Source organism: Pelophylax lessonae (assembly GCF_965119305.1).
Source record: "Pelophylax lessonae genome assembly, chromosome: 1".
In the NCBI taxonomy this organism is placed as follows: Eukaryota; Metazoa; Chordata; class Amphibia; order Anura; family Ranidae; genus Pelophylax; species Pelophylax lessonae.
In genome coordinates, this window is record NC_138768.1 from 222,594,463 (window position 1) to 222,614,867 (window position 20,405).

General features: G+C 46.3%; 2 protein-coding genes across 2 annotated transcripts in view; one reads left to right on the top strand and one right to left on the bottom strand.

The window, feature by feature from the left end:
- Window positions 1-9,252, bottom strand: part of PTPN11 (protein tyrosine phosphatase non-receptor type 11) — a 113,645-nt gene extending 104,393 nt beyond the window's left edge. Inside the window, exon 1 of the mRNA XM_082243776.1 lies at window positions 8,886-9,252. Within this exon, the coding sequence (XP_082099902.1) occupies window positions 8,886-8,899 (14 nt within the window). The 5' untranslated portion in view covers window positions 8,900-9,252. The remainder of the gene's footprint in view (window positions 1-8,885) is intronic.
- Window positions 9,253-12,289: 3,037 nt separating this feature from the next.
- RPL6 (ribosomal protein L6) lies at window positions 12,290-18,546 on the top strand. Its single transcript, XM_082244203.1, has 6 exons — window positions 12,290-12,460; window positions 12,535-12,630; window positions 13,836-13,979; window positions 17,052-17,100; window positions 17,473-17,657; window positions 18,359-18,546. Exons 1-6 carry the CDS (start codon window positions 12,311-12,313, stop codon window positions 18,509-18,511), a joined length of 777 nt encoding a protein of 258 aa, XP_082100329.1. The 5' UTR covers window positions 12,290-12,310; the 3' UTR covers window positions 18,512-18,546.
- The last annotated feature ends 1,859 nt before the right edge of the window (window positions 18,547-20,405 follow it).

A 20,405-nucleotide genomic window follows, 5' to 3' on the forward strand; every position in this document is an offset into this window, starting at 1 on the left:
AACTTTATCCATTATACGATTTTTTTAATTTCTCCTATGTGATATTTGTATGTAAAAAAAATGTATTATTTTTATAAAACACTTTTCTGTTGAATGGTGCCTAAAAAGTCTATGTTCTCTACTAGTTATATTCCAATTTAAATTAATAAATTAAACACAAGTGGAATGAATTTAGCCTTTTTATTTGTCACATAATCAAATTTACATGCATAACTTTTGTGATATTCTTTTGTGATATTCTTTTATTTGCAAAATTTTAGATCCCAACACCCTGAATAAGGGGGGGGGGGGGGGGGGGGTCTCTGTTTCCCCGAAACGCGTTAGTAACAGAACATGTTAAAGCTATCAATAAAAAGACGATCTTTTGATCCAAGTTGGATTCTTATTTTTGACATCGGGCGCTCCTTTAACCTACTGCCACTAGAAACTTTGTAAACGACCACTAGGCCATACCTCAAGGTAGCAGCCCAGACCCTCTAAAGGGTCCACCGCTACATTTCCATTCAGTCGGGCCAGATCGATTGGGAGCAAATTTCCCCAAGCGGCCCGCGCTTATCACACACTTACAGCAGATACACATTGGTAAGGGATTGTCATGGTGCCAAGAAACCCGACCACACGGGAGTGCAGGTAAAATGAAGCAGTTTATTGGAGGAAACAACAACAATAGTAATCGCACAGCAACAGTGAGGAAATGAGAGCAGGAACAAGCCAGGGTCAAGTCCAGAAGCGGGTAGTAATCCAAGTCAGGGCCAGATCCAGAAGTGGGTAGTGTGCCAGAGTCGGGTCGTCTGCCGATGTCCGGTCAAGAGCCAGGAGAGGCGCCAGCCAAGCCAGGTCATGCACCGAGGAACACAGAGAACAAAAGACTGCGAGCAGAGATGTACCTTGGAGCACAAACACAAGGGCAATGATAGCAACCCAGCAGGTAATAGATATAGTCAGGTGTGTGACATCATCAATGTGCGATGCCCAGGCAGCAGGAAGTGATGATGCAATCAGAGTCTATAAGAGGCAGCAGTCTGGCACATGTCCAAGATGGCTGCCAACAGGAGGGAAAGATCATACCTCGACAGTACCCTCCCTCAACAGCCCCTCCTACACTGAGCAAAAATCGGTTTCTGGAGGAATCAGCGGGAGCGCTCCTCAGGACCATAACCCTTCCAGTGCACCAGGTATTGAATCTGACCTCGGAACAGACGAGAATCCAAGGTGCTGCTAACCTCATACTCCTCATCATTGCCCATAGGAATGAAACGAGTGAAGAAGTGAATAAGTATATAAGTATAGCGATTGCAAAGCAGTGGCTTCAAAAGTGACACATGAGACATTGGAGATACGCATTCCGGGGGGGGGGGGGGAAATCAAGGGCATAGGCCACCGGGTTCACCTTACGGAGAATGCCAAAAGGCCCAAAACGGGGTGAAAGGTTTGGAGTAGGCACCCTGAGGCTGAGATTACCAGTCTACAACTACACTATCTCCCCAATCTGGTACAAAGGAGCAGAGACCCGTAAAGACTCTTGAATTTGCACCCAAGAGGAACAGAGAGCTCGAAGAAGATTCTCCATAGCTAGGATGCCCTGTGCCGAGAATGACTCGGACAACACAACGGGTTGGAACCCATAATTGGCCATGAACGGAGACATTCCGGAAAGCGAGTTGATGGCAAACTCCACCCAGGATAGAAGATCAACCCAACTGTCATGATGGTCAGAGATATAGCAGAGGAGAAATTGCTCCAGAGCTTGGTTGGAGCGCTCAGCGGCACCATTGGACTGCGGATGGTAGGATGGTAGGCCGAGGAGAAGAAGAGTCGAATACCCAACTGGGAGCAAAAGGCGCGCCAGAACCTGGAGACAAACTGGCTCCCACAGTCTGAGACAATCTGCTAGGCAAACGATGTAAAACAGAAGACCTCCTTGGTAAACACTGAGGCAAGCTCCTAACGCATCTGGAACGCATCCACACCCGGACATCCGGCGTGGACGCTATACCACCAACGCTTGACTGGAAACCTGAATGTGAGTGGATGTATAAATTTTTTGCAATAAACGCTTAAACATACTACACTATGGAATGTCTACCTTCTGTGTTTGGGGCCATTTGATGACCATCCCGAGGTTTTGAGGGCACGCATCTCCTAACATCTGGCAGGCATTACGGACCCAGAGGGAACCTACAGGACCATCCGTTTTGCTGTGCAGGCTTGACACCCCTTTTGGGGAGAGCATTGCGGTGAGTGCGTTTCTTTAGGGGCGCGGTACACCGCACTGAGCACAGCAAAAGGCCAAGTATTAATACTTCAACAGATACACCCTGCATTTTGCATGGAATTTCACGGATTGCACAGATTGGCACTTGCACAGTAGCACCTTTAAGTGCTTTGTATAAAGACTGGTTTCAACACACTGACATACTGTATTATATTTACAACCAGCATATGTTCCGGACTTTTAATTTTACAATCACTTAATTGATTCAATTCAGTTACTTTTTTTGCACAATGTGGTACGTTTTTTAAAAAATAGCAACATTTATGCACTTTGCACCTATATTGCACTATTATATATGGTTTTAAAACGGCTCTTAGTTCATTGATGCACATGTCACTTTATTGGCTCATATGATTTTATATCACGAGTGGACACTAGCACTTGGTTTTATATTTGATAATTTTTTTACATATTGTATAATTTTGCATATGTAATCATTTATATCTGGGTTGAATATATATTATACACTACATTTGCATACATCTTATAGAGAAGCGCCACTTACCCATACCATCATGCTATATTTATTCTGGCTTCTCACTTTGGTGAAAAGTTTCTGGGTAGGCAGCAAACTCTCTTTGGGTTACACAGTATACCCCCCTCTCTCTTGTTTTCCATTGCGCGAGATCACCCTAAAAACCTATAGCAAGAGAGGATTTCGACGACTGCCAATTGGTTTCTGAAGCAACAGGTAACCCAAAAGGACGGGGTAGTGTGGGGACAATATAACCTAGTAACAGGTCCACTCCCTGTGAATAGCCCCTATCGCCATATCAACCGGACCAGTCTTGTGGGAAACCTGTGTCAGTTGCAGGGTTCTGCCATCAATGGCAGAGAAACATGAGGCTGCAAGGGTATGGAATTAGCAGCAGCAAACGTACTGTCAATAAAGTAACCGCCAGCACTGGAGTCAACCTACACCTAAGTAACCACTGAGCCGGCTGCCCAGGAGAGGACAACTGATTAGCGGTTGATCTTTACAGGAAACTGGGGACGAAGAAATTCCACCTAAAATCTGCCCCCGATAGGACCTTAGGTGCAAGTGTTTCCCAAAAGGGTAGGAGAAGATTTCAGGAAATGCCCATCAAAGCCGCAATACAGGCACCAGCCCTCCCTCCTTCTAAAGGCCCACTCAGCCTTGGAAAGTTGAGTAAACCCCAGCTGCATTGGTTCACAGCCAGACGCACTATCCCAAGGAGGTGTGGAAGGTGAGGGAGGAATGAATGGGAAAGAAAACGTAGGAGCCAATCTGGTAGGAGGCCTCCACAGGCGCTCCTTAAAAAATGGTTTCTCCCTGAGCCTGGTATCGAACAAAACCAGGAAGGAAATGAGAGCTTCAAGCTTGTCAGGGAGATCCTTGGCCGCAATCTCATCCTTCAATGCATCGGCGAGACCATGAGAGAAGACAGCCACCAGAGCCTCATTATTCCAGTCTACCTCTGCTGCCAGGGTACGAAATTCGTTGGCACATTTGGCAATGGTTCATATACCCTGTTGAATGGACAGGAGCAGCTTAGTAGCAGAGGAAGAGAGAGCAGGCACATTGAATACCCTACGAAAAGAGGCAACAAAACTTGGGTAATCGAGAATCGAGGGATTATCGTTCTCCCATAAGGGGATTTAACCAGGCCAAGGCCTTGTCCGAGAGAAACAAGATTAGGAAGCCCACCTTGGACATGTCAGAGGGAAATGGCATGGAACCATGTCAAAATAAAGGTGCACTTGGTTTAGGAAGCCACGACACTGACTTGGTTCACCCCCCACAGCGCTGCGGGAGAGGGGCTGAACCAGTCATCCCTCTGGTAACAGCGAGAAACAGGAGCAGCAGCGGGTGCAACAACAGGAGGAACCACCAGCCTAGCAGCACCAGGCGCAAGGTGTGCTGTGCGTGCAAGCAACGTCTGCAACGCCTGAGCTAACTGATGCAAGAGCATGTTAACCAGCATGGGAAGCGTAGGAGCACCTGCATCATCAGGATTCATGGCCCTTGTGTACAGTCAGGGTCCCAGGAAACCAGACCACATGGGAGTGCAGGTAAAATGAAGCAGTTTATTGGAGGAAAAATAAAATAATCATAATCCCACAGCAACAGTGAGGAAATGAGAGCAGGAACAAGCCGGGGTCAAGTCCAGGAGCGGGTTGTAATCCAAGCTGGGGGGTCAGATCCAGAAGTGCGTAGTTTGCCAAAGCCGGATGAGCAGCCGATGCCGGGTCGAGAGCCAGGAGAGTCGTCAGCCAATGCCGGGTCATACACAGAGGAACACACTTCTAGCAGAAATGCACCTTGAAGCACAAACACCAGCAGGTGATAGATATAGTCAGGTGTGTGGCATCTTCAATGTCCTACGCCCAGGCAGCAGGAAGTGATGATGCAATCAGAGTCTATAAGAGGCAGCAGTCTGCAAATGTCCAAGATGGCTGCCAACAGGAGGGCAAGGTAAGACCTTGACAGGTATATAAGAATTGGTCACATCTCTGACAAAACAGTCACAAGCTCCTCTTCTGTGAAGTTAGGAGAGTAATGAAAATTTATGAAAAATCCATTTCAGAGGATTGTTAGGTCAAATTTTGTTAGGGTCAACTCCTGCCCTCAGATGTGCATTTAGAAGTGTTGTCTAAATGTATAGAGCAATTCATTGCTGCTTAGCCTTCCTCTGTGCAGGATATGGAAACCCTAGTTCAGTGAAGCAGAGCATTTGGAGCAGGAGACTTGGAGCTGTGACCAGGGAATGACAGGGACATTTTGGCCTGGGAGACCTACAAGACCAACTGGCTCTTTTGACCTTGGTGATAATGGTCAAGACAGATGATGTACAAGAGAACATTGTTTCTTTATGTAAAGCCAAGAGATTTGTTTTAGTTTGGGCTAGAGTCTGGAAGGGTTAGAATCTCTGTCAGAAGGTTTTTATGTGTTGGGATAGTCACCCTCAGTATAGATCCTGGTGACCATATTCACCAAGACAGACAATAATGGGAAATCCAAACATTTGAAATGTCAGAGGAACAGAAAGTGAGGAAAAATTTCCAACTGAGGAATTCTGTTCTGATTACAGCTGTCAAAAATAGGGTTTCCTATTGCTTTGAAGAGATTGCCTCTTATTTCTTGTTGGGTCTCTGAGACAGGAAGTGAACTGGCAAAATAACTTAAAAAAAAAAAAAAAGGTCTCATCTGTTCCCAAAACTTAGACCCCTTTAACATGACCATTCCAATCAGGTCCACCTGTTAGTTTTTCAGGCAGACCTGATCGGACAGTCCATTCACCCCTATGCATCGATAGGTGAAAATGGACTTGTGTCTGTTTACACCCGCCTACCTCTAATCTGATATGATTTGCTAAAAACAAATTGAAGGGGATCCGTCCTCCTCCATGTAGGCCGATCGGAGGTAGTCGGGTATAAATGGCTGGCAGAGTCTGTTTACACCTAGCTGCCCATACAGCCGAGCGTCCTCCATGCTCTCATCAGTAGGTGATCAGCGGATCACCCCATGGCTTTACAGAGTCTCTAAAAGGACTCCGACCTCTAAATAGATCAAAACACTAGTTTCCTGCAATAAAAGAAAAAAGTATAATCATCTATCCGGCAGCCTTCTGACCGTGCGCTGTAGATTCATCCTCCACCCTCTATGCTTCAGATGTGTTCTGATGATGCTGGGGGAACAGGAACAACAGTGTGAGGCAGGGGACACAGGATTCCATCACTTCTGGAAGTGAACACCCAAAGCTAGCCAGACAGTTGTTGAAACTCAACCAGTCTACCAGTAACTGTCCAAATTGTATTCAGCATGTGGTCTCCCCTGCTCCAGCAGTGGCCGGCTAAATATCAGCCAGTGTGTGTAAACACTGTGTTCCACTAATCACAGGCAGTGAGACATTTCCTGATCTGTGCAGCTGCGGATCAGGAAAGGTCTCACTGCCTGTGATTAGTGGAGCACAGTGTTGGCTTCCTGGTGGGATCGGGTACGTACGAACTCCAACACACCCGAGCCCATCTTTGATTATCTGTACCGAGTTCCACCCTGACCAAGGTCTGAATGCTGGAATATGTCCACTCAGGACCAGCAGCTTAACAAATATTATCTGCACTAGGTTCCAGGTTTGACTGAAGTATGAATGGAGCAGTATCACCAATCAGGACCACCAGCTCATCCTACATTATCTGTACTGAGTCCTACTCTGATGGAGGACTAAATGGGGGAGTACCTCCACTTAGTGCCATCATGATCCTTCCCTCGTCGAAAAAGTAAAGTAATAAATTCCAGCTGTGTTCACTCCAAATACCCAATCATATGCAGATGACATAAAAAGGAGTTTGCTCTTCACAATCACAGTAAATCAATTTTTTTATCGAGCAAAGATTTTTATGGTATAAAGAAAGCATACAGAAAAACCAGGCAGGACTGAGCAGCACAGTATTGCAGCCCCCAGTACAGTGGACTTAGTACAGGACCTCTCCCGGTGGGAGACTCCAGTACAGTGGACTTAGTACAGGACCTGTCCCGTGGGAGCCCCCAGTACAGTGGACTTAGTACAGGACCTGTCCCGTGGGAGCCCGCAGTACAGTGGACTTAGTACAGGACCTGTCCCGTGGGAGCCCCCAGTACAGTAGTCCCAGTACAGGACCTGTCCCGTGGGAGCCCCCAGTACAGTGGTCCCAATACAGGGCTTGTCCCCGGGGCAGACCCCAGTACAGGGCTTGTCCCCACGGCAGACCCCCCAGTACAGGGCTTGTCCCCGCGGCAGACCCCCCAGTACAGGGCTTGTCCCCGCGGCAGACCCCCAGTACAGGGCTTGTCCCCGCGGCAGACCCCCAGTACAGGGCTTGTCCCCGCGGCAGACCCCCAGTACAGGGCTTGTCCCCACGGCAGACCCCCAGTACAGGGCTTGTCCCCGCGGCAGACCCCCAGTACAGGACCTGTCCCCCTGGCAGACCCCCAGTACAGGACTTGTCCCCCTGGCAGACCCCCAGTACAGGACTTGTCCCCCTGGCAAACCCCCAGTACAGGACTTGTGCCAGTACAGGACTTGTCCCTGTGGCAGACCCCAGTACAGGACTTGTCCCTGTGGCAGACCCCAGTACAGGACTTGTCCCTGTGGCAGACCCCAGTACAGGACTTGTGCCAGTACAGGACTTGTCCCTGTGGCAGACCCCCAGTACAGGACTTGTCCCTGTGGCAGACCCCCAGTACAGGACTTGTCCCTGTGGCAGACCCCCAGTACAGGACTTGTCCCTGTGGCAGACCCCCAGTAAAGGACTTGTCCCTGTGGCAGACCCCCAGTAAAGGACTTGTCCCTGTGGCAGACCCCCAGTAAAGGACTTGTCCCTGTGGCAGACCCCCAGTACAGGACTTGTCCCTGTGGCAGACCCCCAGTACAGGACTTGTCCCTGTGGCAGACCCCCAGTACAGGACTTGTCCCTGTGGCAGACCCCCAATACAGGACTTGTCCCCGTGGCAGACCCCCAGTACAGGACTTGTCCCCGTGGCAGACCCCCAGTACAGGACTTGTCCCTGTGGCAGACCCCCAGTACAGGACTTGTCCCTGTGGCAGACCCCCAGTACAGGACTTGTCCCCCTGGCAGACCCCCAGTACAGGACTTGTCCCCCTGGCAGACCCCCAGTACAGGACTTGTCCCCGTGGCAGACCCCCAGTACAGGACTTGTCCCCGTGGCAGACCCCCAGTACAGGACTTGTCCCTGTGGCAGACCCCCAGTACAGGACTTGTCCCTGTGGCAGACCCCCAGTACAGGACTTGTCCCTGTGGCAGACCCCCAGTACAGGACTTGTCCCTGTGGCAGACCCCCAGTACAGGACTTGTCCCCGTGGCAGACCCCCAGTACAGGACTTGTCCCCCTGGCAGACCCCCAGTACAGGACTTGTCCCCCTGGCAGACCCCCAGTACAGGACTTGTCCCCCTGGCAGACCCCCAGTACAGGACTTGTCCCCGTGGCAGACCCCCAGTACAGGACTTGTCCCCGTGGCAGACCCCCAGTACAGGACTTGTCCCTGTGGCAGACCCCCAGTACAGGACTTGTCCCCGTGGCAGACCCCCAGTACAGGACTTGTCCCTGTGGCAGACCCCCAGTACAGGACTTGTCCCTGTGGCAGACCCCCAATACAGGACTTGTCCCTGTGGCAGACCCCCAATACAGGACTTGTCCCTGTGGCAGACCCCCAATACAGGACTTGTCCCTGTGGCAGACCCCCAATACAGGACTTGTCCCTGTGGCAGACCCCCAATACAGGACTTGTCCCTGTGGCAGACCCCCAATACAGGACTTGTCCCTGTGGCAGACCCCCAATACAGGACTTGTCCCTGTGGCAGACCCCCAGTACAGGACTTGTCCCTGTGGCAGACCCCCAGTACAGGACTTGTCCCTGTGGCAGACCCCCAGTACAGGACTTGTCCCTGTGGCAGACCCCCAGTACAGGACTTGTCCCTGTGGCAGACCCCCAGTACAGGACTTGTCCCTGTGGCAGACCCCCAGTACAGGACTTGTGCCAGTACAGGACTTGTCCCCCTGGCAGACGCCAGTACAGTATGAAGTAGTGCCCTGCCTCCTTATAATGACAGACCAGAGGGCACCCTGCTCCCCTCCCCCATGTCTCACCTCCTGGATGTCATTGTATGGCTCTCCTTGCCCCTTCCCCAATGGCGATCAGCAGTCTCCGCTCAGCGCTGCTCCCTGGCCGTCTCCCGCTGGGCTTTCCTGTACGATCCGGGTGTAATCCAGTTGAAGGCCTGCAGTAGTATCAGCACCAGCAGCACCACCCGAGCGGCCACTGATGACGTCATTAGACGGCGCCACGACAGTCACAGCTTCCCCATCTCTTCATCCTGAACACAGTTCTGTAACATGAATAGGAAAGGCCGGTGCTTCCCCGGAACTTAGTCACTATTAGTCCATATTTAATTACACCGAACAGCAAACGTATGTATTCCAGTCCAGAAAGCAGCCGAACAATCCTACATCAATGTAGCACAGCCAGTCAAACCTACAAATCTGCACTGCTCCGGGACAAGAACTCCACTTATCGCAGAATTTCGGGTCCCGTACAGAAACCGTCGCTCAGGTATGACGTCAAAAACGGGCGGCTGACTGCCTGGCCCGAAGCCGAGTGCCCAGGACTGCATTTCCCAGAAAGCCGTGCGGCGGAAGTGACGTTACGCGGCAGGTTCATATGCTTGCTTTGGCCGGATGTTAATTCTTTTTCCTTTCAGCCAAGGTAGGAATGGCGGATGTTGTTTGGCAGGCGGAGGTTATGTGTTCTAGAATCCGAAGTAATCCTGTGTTTGTCGGTCTCCGGCCCGCTTACTGTCTGCCGGGGGTTTTAGCTGGGGTGGTGTGCTGTGTACCGGAGCCGATATGGGGGAGATTACTTCCCGGCCGGCTGACTTGTCACGTCTGGGCCCGTTCATCCACTTCCCATCATAGGATGAGGGCTCCCCTTACTGCACTCTGAGGTCCTGTGCCGGCACGTGTACAGTAATAGGGCCCAGCCGTGCTCGGGACTGTCAGTGCGGAGTCATCTCTCACAGGCTGACTTTGTGTAGTGAGTGCTACTCTTCTGCTGCTAGCCTCCTTCTCCCCCAATACGGGTCTGCTAGTCTCCTTCTCCCCCAATACGGGTCTGCTAGTCTCCTTCTCCCCAATACGGGTCTGCTAGTCTCCTTCTCCCCAATACGGGGCTGCTAGTCTCCTTCTCCCCAATACGGGGCTGCTAGTCTCCTTCTCCCCAATACGGGGCTGCTAGTCTCCTTCTCCCCAATACGGGTCTGCTAGCCTCCTTCTCTCCCAATACGGGTCTGCTAGTCTCCTTCTCCTCCCCCAATACAGGTCTGCTAGTCTCCTTCTCCCCCCCCCCAATACGGGTCTGCTAGTCTCCTTTCCCCCCCCCCAATACGGGTCTGCTAGTCTCCTTTTCCCCCCCCAATACGGGTCTGCTAGTCTCCTTTTCCCCCCCCAATACGGGTCTGCTAGTCTCCTTTTCCCCCCCCAATACGGGTCTGCTAGTCTCCTTCTCCCCCCCCCAATACGGGTCTGCTAGTCTCCTTCTCTCCCCCCCCAATACGGGTCTGCTAGTCTCCTTCTCCCCCCCCCCAATACGGGTCTGCTAGTCTCCTTCTCCCCCCCCCCCCCCCCCCCAATACGGGTCTGCTAGTCTCCTTCTCCCCCCCCCCCCTATACGGGTCTGCTAGTCTCCTTCTCCCCCCCCCCCCCCCCAATACGGGTCTGCTAGTCTCCTTCTCCCCCCCCAATACGGGTCTGCTAGCCTCCTTCTCCCCCAATACGAGTCTGCTAGCCTCCTTCTCCCCCAATACGGGGCTGCTAGTCTCCTTCTCTCCCAATACGGGTCTGCTAGCCTCCTTCTCTCCCAGTACCGGTCTGCTAGCCTCCTTCTCTCCCCGATACCGGCCCGCTTGCCTCCTTCTCCCCCGATACCGGCCCGCTCGCCTCCTTCTCCCCCCGATACCGGCCCGCTCGCCTCCTTCTCCCCCCGATACCGGCCCGCTCGCCTCCTTCTCCCCCCGATACCGGCCCGCTCGCCTCCTTCTCCCCCCGATACCGGCCCGCTCGCCTCCTTCTCCCCTGATGCGGACCAGTGTTTTTTTTTTTTTTTTTTTTTTTCCTCTTTCCGCATCGAAAAACATGGATAGTAGATTATATAGTTCACGCCAGTGCTGTCAGTTTCAGGGCATTCCAGTCCTAGGAGAAAAAAAAAATGTAACATTCTGCATTTTTTTTTTTTCTGCACTGGACTGTACTGGAACACTGTAAAACATGTCAAAAACACACTAGAATGCACTGGAACACACGTCTTTATTTAAGGTTAAGAAAAAGGGGGGGGGGGGAGGGCGGCAACTAAAAATGCACTGGAACGCATCAAAGCGCAAGCAGGAAAGCCTCGAACGCATCCAGACTGCATTTCTATGGTGTGAACTGGCCCTCAGTGTGATTCCTAGGCCTTATTCTGGAAAACATAACTAACTTTTATTCCCCCAGATCGCTCTCCCCTGTGGTTAGTTGCTCCTGTTTTAAGTCCATTTTGCACGTTTGGAAAAAAAAACAGCATTTTGTTCAAGATCTGACTTGACACTCTAAACACAGCTAAGCTGATGGCAACTAAACACAGCTTCACATTGCTCTGCTGCCATTTTGCTAACCCACAGGTTTGCTGCACTGCCTTTATAGACTTCTATGACCTCCTGTTTGGTGTGGGTTCAGAAAGCGTAGCAGAACTCCTGCATGCTGCACCGTTGGTGTGCTTTCTGAAACTGCACCAAAACTGCGGCACCTCATAGAAGTCTATAGGAAAGCGCATCTTACCCACACAAAAGCTGTGGTTTAGCTTCTCTTTGTCAAAGTGCAGCAGGACTGCATCGGGGATATGTGTATCTGCCCTAAATGCACAGTGTGAATGGCACCATAAGAAAATCATTAAATGCATTTCATATGCTGTTAGACGTGTCCTATAAATGCAGGTTTGATAATGCCAGTGTGAATTCCCACTTATCGTCCGAAACCATTTATTTCTTTGTTGCTGCCCATAGCTACCAATCAGCTTTTATCATTTTTTTTTTTTTTTTTTTCTTGGCTTGGAATATGAAAATGCTCCATTTCCCTGCATGTAGCATTTTCTTTAGATGAGGCCTCTAGGAGCCGCTGAGCTAAAAGTTGGGTGAGAACTTAACATCTTCCTTGGATGAGCATAGTAAGCCCTACCTAAAAGTGCCATGCCCTTTTTTGTGTAGTGAAGAAAAAAAAAAAAAGCTTTCCCTTGACTTGATACTAATCCTTATTGTCCATAATATTACATGCGCTATGGTCACATTTTCCTTCAATATTATACTGGTTTAAATGTTTACCTAATATAGTGACCCATATTGCCTGTCATTCTTACCAAGGTTGTTATTGCGTTTTGTATGTATCGGTATGGTGCATGCATTTTTGGTGCACTGCATCGTTTGTGAAGAAATTACAGCTGGTATGATATATGTATATCTCAAGCATGTTTTTTTTTATTTTTTCTACAGATGGCAGGAGAGCAGGCTGAGAAGAAGGTCAGGAGGCATCATGCCAGCCGCAATCCAGTTCTGGCCCGTGGAATTGGGAAATATTCCCGATCTGCCATGTATGCAAGGAAAGCCTTGTACAAGCGCAAGTATAAGGCTCCAGAGACTAAGGTAACAACATCACTTTTGTATTGATAAATTTGATTTCTATAATTCTTGTTAGCTTACACTGTTGTTTTCAACAGATTGAAAAGAAGAAAGAGAAGGCTCGGGCTACGGTAACAAAGACAGTTGGTGGTGACAAGAATGGTGGCAGCCGCGTGGTCAAGTTGCGCAAAATGGTAAGTGCCTTTTTTTTTTTTTTTTTTTTTTTTTAAACCTCAGAAATTGTAAATATTAAGCATATCCCTAGACTATGTACTTCTCAATAAAGAGCACTAAGTGTCTTTACTCTGTCTGCTGCATCCTTCCTCTATTAGCATCATTCACTTCTGACCATTTGTTTCCTGACACCAAGAAAAAAATGGTGACAGCTCTGCTCCTGTCTGCTGTGTAAGGGGGGGTTCTCTTCTTTAAATCAGCTCTGGGCTCTCCTAACTGAGCTGCAGAGTGTAAATTCAGCTCTTTGCCCCCCTCTTTTCTGAACTTTCACAGAAGCTTTAAAGAAACAGAACTTTAAATAGATGTAGACAAGACTTCAGATAAACCAGTACAACTTATGTAAGAGGATTTGTTTCAGATCTGTGTATTGCCTGAGGCCAGTCCTTTGTCTGGGTATACTTAAGGGTTTGCAAACACACTTTCTATAGTGGAACAAAATCGCTTTGGAATGTTGGGGCTCTGAAAAGTGTTTGCCAGAATATGCAAGTATTTAAGTGTATTTGCATATTACAGTACTCTTAATATAGTGAATGACCTTCTCCATCAATTCAGTGGCTACAGTCCCCTGCTTCACTGGTGCTTTCAAATTCACTTGATCTGGGTTTTGGAGTCTGTCTTACATTTTCTGGATTGATGTAACGGCTTGTACATGCTTGCTTGTCCTAGCACAGAATTGTTCTGGGCATGTGTGGCTGTGAACACTTGGAATTAACAAAACATTGACGGGCAGAGAGGCCATCTTTATGATAGACATGACATGCAGAGTCTGCTCTGTTATTAAAGCTTATCTGACATCCCTAAGTTTAGTTCTGCTTTAAAATTTTAGCCAAACCTTGGCTATCATGGCCATAGGCTGCCTAATAATTGTAAGCATTTCTAGGTAGTGGCTAATTCATGTGGCACTTAGGGATATTCAGACTCTGTTGTAAATTGCTCTCAGCACTCTTAATACTTGTTAAGTTATGCACACTGCAACCCACATTTTACAGTCCCTTCATATAATGGGGGGGGGGGGGGCACAGGATGAAGCCTACAGTCTTTTTGCTTAACGCAACAGAGTACTCAATGGCTGTATGGCTATATTTTCAAGTGGAAATCTAGGTATTTGCTGTTCTTATGGGAGTTGTCAGTCCTTTTGACAGTGTGTTTTTGTTTTCCTATCTAGCCACGTTATTATCCCACTGAAGATGTTCCACGCAAACTGTTGAGCCACGGAAAGAAACCATTTAGCCAGCACAAGCGCCATCTGCGTTCCAGCATCACTCCCGGGACTGTGCTGATTCTTCTTAATGGACGTCACAGGGGAAAGGTAGTGTTTGTTTTTTATTTTTAAGCTTGAAGAAAGCATTTTCTTAGTGATTTGAGTGGTCTTCATGTTGGGAATTTGCTAGTTCCTAAACCAGGCCTCGACAAATCCCGGGCGCCAGGTCGCATTTGCGACTAGAATTAGCGACCTGGCGCCTGGGGTGCCCTGCTTGAGCTGTCCTGTCCCTTTTGCGCCCCCCACCTCCTCTTCGAGTTCACGGACTTCCACGCCGTCCAGAAATTTAGTCCCCGGCTTTTCGGCCTTCTTCTGTGAGATGAGAAGCTAGGGGAACTGGCGCCCTCTTGTGGTGGCCGGGAGTAATGCATGTTCTCAATGCCTTTTCTTCTCCTTCCAAAGAGGAGAAGAGAGGGAAGTTTTTTAAGGCTTCATCTCTCTGTCCAGTTACCTTTGCTTAAAGGTAAGTGGACAGGGAGTGTGGTTATTATTAATTTATTTTTTAAATGTAAAAAAAATAATTTTTTCTTTTTTTTTTTAATTATTAAAAAAAAAAATAAAAAAATGTTTTCTTTTTTTTTCTTCAATTCTTATTAAAAAAAAAAAATATATATATATAAATATATATATATATATATATATCTTTTTTTTTTTTTTTCCTCATCGCCGTGCCACAGCCAAAGGCCCCTTTCACACGGGCTGTCTGATCAGGTCCGCCTGTCAGTTTTTCAGGCAGACCTGATCGGACCGTTCAGTCTCCTCTATGGAGCGGTAATCTGCCGCCATCTGACCCTGCCCGCCAAAAACAGACGGATGGTGGTTCTATTTTCTATCCATCCCGTGGATCCGATCAGATGGCATCGGATGGAAAGAGACAGACAGTCTGTTTCCATCCAATTGCGCTATATAGGAGAGTGGGGTTCTAGTCGTATTTATGTGTAAATTTAGTATCAGTTTTATTAAATAAAGCTTGGTTGTTAGTTTAAAAAAAAAAAAAACTGGCTCCTAACTTTTTTAGCTGGCTCCTAGATTTCAGGCAAATTTGTCAAGCCCTGTCCTAAACTACCGTAGTATACTTTTACCACATGATCAGACATCAAGGATATCTGTGGGGTGGGATCTTCTATCTATCTGTAGTGCAGGCAGTGGCATTCCAAATATCCTACAAGACTTATTCATCTACATAAAATAGTGAACAATAAGAATCTATATACACGTGAATCTATAAAATGGATCACTGTGTTATCAAAAAACATAACCATCCGTGGAGGGCTTAGAGATCACAGGCATTTTCCACATGTTTTTTGGTATGAGCACAGCATGAATGTTTTTTTTAAGGTGGATCTGAGGCTTTAAAAAAAAAAAACTGCTAGGGAGGTAGCTTGGTTGAACAGACTGTTTCTCTTTGGTACAGTATCTCAGTCTTTTGCAAAGCACGAGCCGTAAGTCATTAAACACTGCCTCCCCAAGATTATACACAGGTATGCTGAAATTCCAAGTCAGGTCTGTTTTGTTGTTGAAAAGGAAATATGACTAGGCAATGAATGGCTATATAGAATGGGAAAGAAAAATTGCCTTTAGCGAACATTATCCATCAAGGCTTGTGCTATTTCCTTCCTGGCTGGTGATCCAAGGATTCGTGTGATCTGGTGTCCACAGATATATCTGTAATTCATGTTTGTAATTGGTGTTGTGTAGTTTTAATTTGTTCATACTTTGTGGGTCTAGTAAGGTTCTGTAAATGCACCCTGGAACATAAATAGTAAGGTCCTTTTTTCACACTGTTCTGCGGTTTCCCCCGACATGTAATATTGGTTTTCTTACAGGTTACCCAAGCTTTGTCATAGACTTCCATTAGATCGCGTGTGTTTTCTGAAAGCGCTCCAAGAAGTCCTGCATGTAAATCTTTCCCACTTCCTTATACATATTATGTACTTTGAGGTGGGATCCTCACCAGGGAAAAGTTCTTTCCTGTCCTGCCATACAGACATAGCAGGAAGTGAAAATAAATATTCTGCCTACCCCCTAAATACATGTGCTACATTTAGTGTTACTAAATGTCAACTTATCCTTTTAAAAGGAATTGGTGTAGGCGGCTCGGTTTTCATAAGGTTTCAAAATCTGGTTTTGCAATTCTGCATAAGCTCTGATAACTGAAATAAAAATAAGTTTTAAAGTCTTCACATGTATATTGCTGATAGGTGAAATATGCTATTGGCAATGTTTCTTGCTTCAACCAGTCTTTCCATCAAAGTCCCCTTTCACACATGCGGAACGTTTATGTCATCAGTTTTTTATTTTTATTTTTTTTTTTTTCTTCATCCACTACCAATGCAAAAATGGATGAACAATTTACTAATTGTGGGAAGGTTTTAGGACCTGCTACAGTATATGTACTGCTGGCGGTCAGCAAGTGGTTAATAGAAGCATAGACTACAACATGGCTTTTTTTACTGCCCGGTGCAGATGGAAACAGGGCAGGGTGGAGCAGTCTGCTTAATAGGCTAGTTTAGTACAGGTAATACTAGCTAGTGTGTGGGGTTTTTCTTTAGAAAAACATCCAGTTTAATGCTATTACTGGAGCTGCGTTATGTTGGCATCCACGCTTTTTGGGGAGTGTGATCCTTCTGCAATATGTCACATCTTTGGTTATTTTTTTAGCCCACCCAAATGTGATTAAGAGGAATTTATTCCATTGATCTTGTACCCATTTTTGACTCTGGTGAGGTCACCTATCCTATTTTTCTGGGTTTGCTCCCTGAAGTTATAGATTTCCTAATTCCGTGCATTTTCCAAATTTATAGCTGCAAAATTCACCAGGGAGAGTGGGATCCCTTCAAAATTCCAGTGGCAATTAAGCAGACCTGGGAATGCAAAAAATCTTCCCGCTGGAGGGAAATGGGTAGCATTTAGCTTGGTTTAACACTTCAGTGTGTGTGTGTATATGTATGTATGCATTTGAGGGTTTTTGTTTTTTTCTTTTTGTGGAGATGTTTGGCCTTGGGTTGGGGACATGTGAGCAGTGCAGCAATACTTATAATGGACTGTTGCTTTGAACAAGTTCTTCCTTTTCTTTTCTTTTTTTTTTTTCTCAAGTTTGTGCTTTTTATTTTTCCGTAGCGTGTTGTCTTCCTGAAACAGCTTCAGACTGGTCTCCTCTTGGTCACAGGTAATCTTATTAAATTGTTTGTCTGCATTTCAGGAATCCTCTGTCAAAGTACCAATTGTTGACATTGCCCCGCTTAGGCTGAACACAGGTTCATATTAGAGGCCCTAAAAAAAGTGTTCATGTCACTTGTAGGCTTTAAGAACATAGCAATTGGTCTTCCCACTGAAATCCTGGAGGTTTGAAATAACCTCTTAATTACATTACAGCCATATCTATTTGAAATGACTAGCACAGGCCTGGGTAAGTGTCAGGCTTCAAGTAGTCAGTGTTTAGGGTGTTACTTTGCAATCCAGAGACTAATGCAGCTAAAATCCTATTGTGTTGTGGAAAGTCAGTGCCCTATTCATTTTTTGTTTTTCATTGTATTTTTAGGTCCTCTTGCCATCAACAGAATTCCCCTGAGGAGAGCACATCAAAGATTTGTCATTGCCACCTCTACTAAAGTCGATATTTCCAGTTTGAAAGTTCCAAAACACTTAACTGACTCTTACTTCAAGAAGAAGAAGCTGCGTAAGCCCAAGCACCAGGAGGGAGAGATTTTTGACACTGAGAAGGAAGTAAGTAACCTGGATTTCAAATATACGAGGCTTACTTGTGCTTCATACAGTGATGTTAGTAACTCATGAATAGCTACACCTAAATGTCATTTTGATGAATTCATGGAACTCTAGCTAAATAGATATTTGTTTGGCTTTCTGAATGCTACCATTAAAAACTGAGTTTTTAAATTAGTATAAATTAAATACATTAGTGTAAATGCGAAACCTAACCTTTTTACAGTATATGTGAGGAATTCATAGTAAATACTACTTTTGTAGCGCACACCACGGGTATTTGTTCTGTGTAGCAGTTTACCACTGCTCTAAGGGTTTATTCAGACCTTGGTGCCCTGGTTATGTTAATGCAGGTGTGGGTTTTTCCATGTGTTAAGGCAGACCTTTTAAAATCAACTGGCTGGCAACACCATATAACATCCAAAAATGAATTGGCAATGTGGCACACCACGGGGCACGTTGGTATGTTGGTGTGCGTTTTGGAGCCGCTTTGTCTTGGTGTACATTTTTGAATACACCTCTTCTGCTGCAGTGTATTTAAGCAAGGTTAAGTGCGTTTTCCACCTCAATTAATTGCCTGTTTAGGATGATTGAATCAGTACAAATCATTCAGTTGGTGTTTAAAAAAAAATAAAACGCAGTACTGTACTTGGACATTCTATTAATTTGGTAGTAATGAATGCGAACCAATTCTTTTTTTCCAGAAATATGCAGTGACACAGCAGCGCAAAGCAGATCAGAAGTTTGTGGACTCGCAGCTCCTGCCTCTTATCAAGAAAGAGCCCCAGCTTCGTGGATACCTGCGCTCCCAATTTTCACTGTCAAATGGAATGTACCCACACAAGCTGGTCTTCTAAGAAGTTTCAAAGCTTATTAAAAAATAATGTAAATCCATTACTGTGTTTTTGTATTGTTTAAACCTTTAACAGCAGCATCGTACCTTGGTATATTAAAGTGGGAGTAAACTCCCTTTTGTACTTCCAGTAGATAAAGTAAATATCTCCTAAACTTGCACCATTTAGTAGATTTTTAAGTTGTAGCAGGTAATGTCACCAGCGCACTGCACTCTCAATGGAACGCATGTTTTCCATTGAAAGCGTTGCACTGCAGCTGTAACTCTGCATGCGCAGGAGTGGTTTAATTGCTGCTCAGACATTTAAACACCTGAAGCCTGCGAACCCGGAAGAAAGACCTGGTGAAGATGGATTCCCCGTTAGCGTGCGCAGCTGGAGCAATCCCTCTTTTTGGCAATTCCTGTCATGAGTGTGCATTCTAGCACATTATCACATTACCCTGCGGGTGGGTGGGGGGGGGGGGGGTACTTTTTTTTTTTTTTTTTTCCTGCCGCTTTTATGTTTTTTTTTTTTTTTTTTTGCGGCATCTTTTCTCTTGCTGCCCTCTTACTTTTTGCTACAGTTACAAGTTGATGTGAACATTTGACAGCAAAAAAGAACCAAATCTGTGTAGGCACCACCCTGAACGGATTTGTACTGCAGAACTCTTTTAGTTGTGCAGCCAACTTCCTTGCATGTTCCTACAGGGCGCTGCTGTTTTGTTGATCATTGCAACTATTTGTTTCCATTCACACCATACCAAATTCAGGATGAGCCTTTCCCAGTAGAAGGGTGTAGGGCAGACTGCACTTCTTTCATACGAGTGCAGTCTGCCCATACAGTGTTTAAATCTAGTTTACAACCAATGATATCTGCTAGCACACTGCAGACTAGTGATCGACCGATATCGGTTTTTTGTTGCCAAAACCGATATTTTGGCCAATGCATATCCGTATCGGACGATATTTTGAACATTTTAAAGTTTTGCAAAATAAACACAAATCTGTTACTGAACATGTTTAATGTTTGTTTAATAACCTTTTTACACTGCAGTCAGTGCAAATTAAACTGCTAGGAAAAAAGCTAGACAGTGGATTGGTGCATTCAGCAATGATTTTTAAATCACCACTGCAGTGAAGTCAGTGCAAATTAAACTGCTAGGAAAAAAAGCTAAACAACAAACCATTAGACAGTGGATTGGAGGAGTCAGTGGACTACTACTGCTGCAGTAGTGCACTCACTGCAATGATTTTAAATCCGTGACTGCAGTCAGTGCAAAACTGCTAGAAAAAAAGCTAGACAGTGGGGAGTCGGTGAACTGCTGCAGTAGTACACTCACTACAATCATTTTAAATCAGTACTGCAGTAGTGATTTAAAATTATTGCAGCAGTGAGTGGCGCGCTACTGCAACAGTAGTCCACTGTCCGGCTTTTTTTTCTAGCAGTTTTCCACTGACTCCGCTACTTCTAGGAAAAAAGCTTGACAGTGGATTGGAGTGGACACTAGTACATTTCAGCATGTTCCCCAGTTAAACGGCTTTTTTTCTTTTCATAAATTGCTGCCACTTCACTAAAAACACGCTCACTTGGTACTGAGGAAGGAGGAGCAGAAAGATATCTTCTAGCCTGAGAAGCAAGTATTTTGTAGTATGCCTCATTTTCTTTCCACCACTGAAGAGGATCACCTCTGTCAATTACTGGTTCCTTCAAATAGAGATGAAGTTCATCATCCAGGCTCATTATAGCAGATTCAGAAGAATCCTCCGCATGAGGCCCCAATAAAACTGAACATGGCATCTATTTGACCACGATTAATTTTCTCTTCTGTCCATTGTTTTGTTGGACATATTTCTCCTGCATCCTGCTCTTCCACATTAGAAACTTTCTCTTCTTGACTTTTCTTTTCGTCAGGAACCTC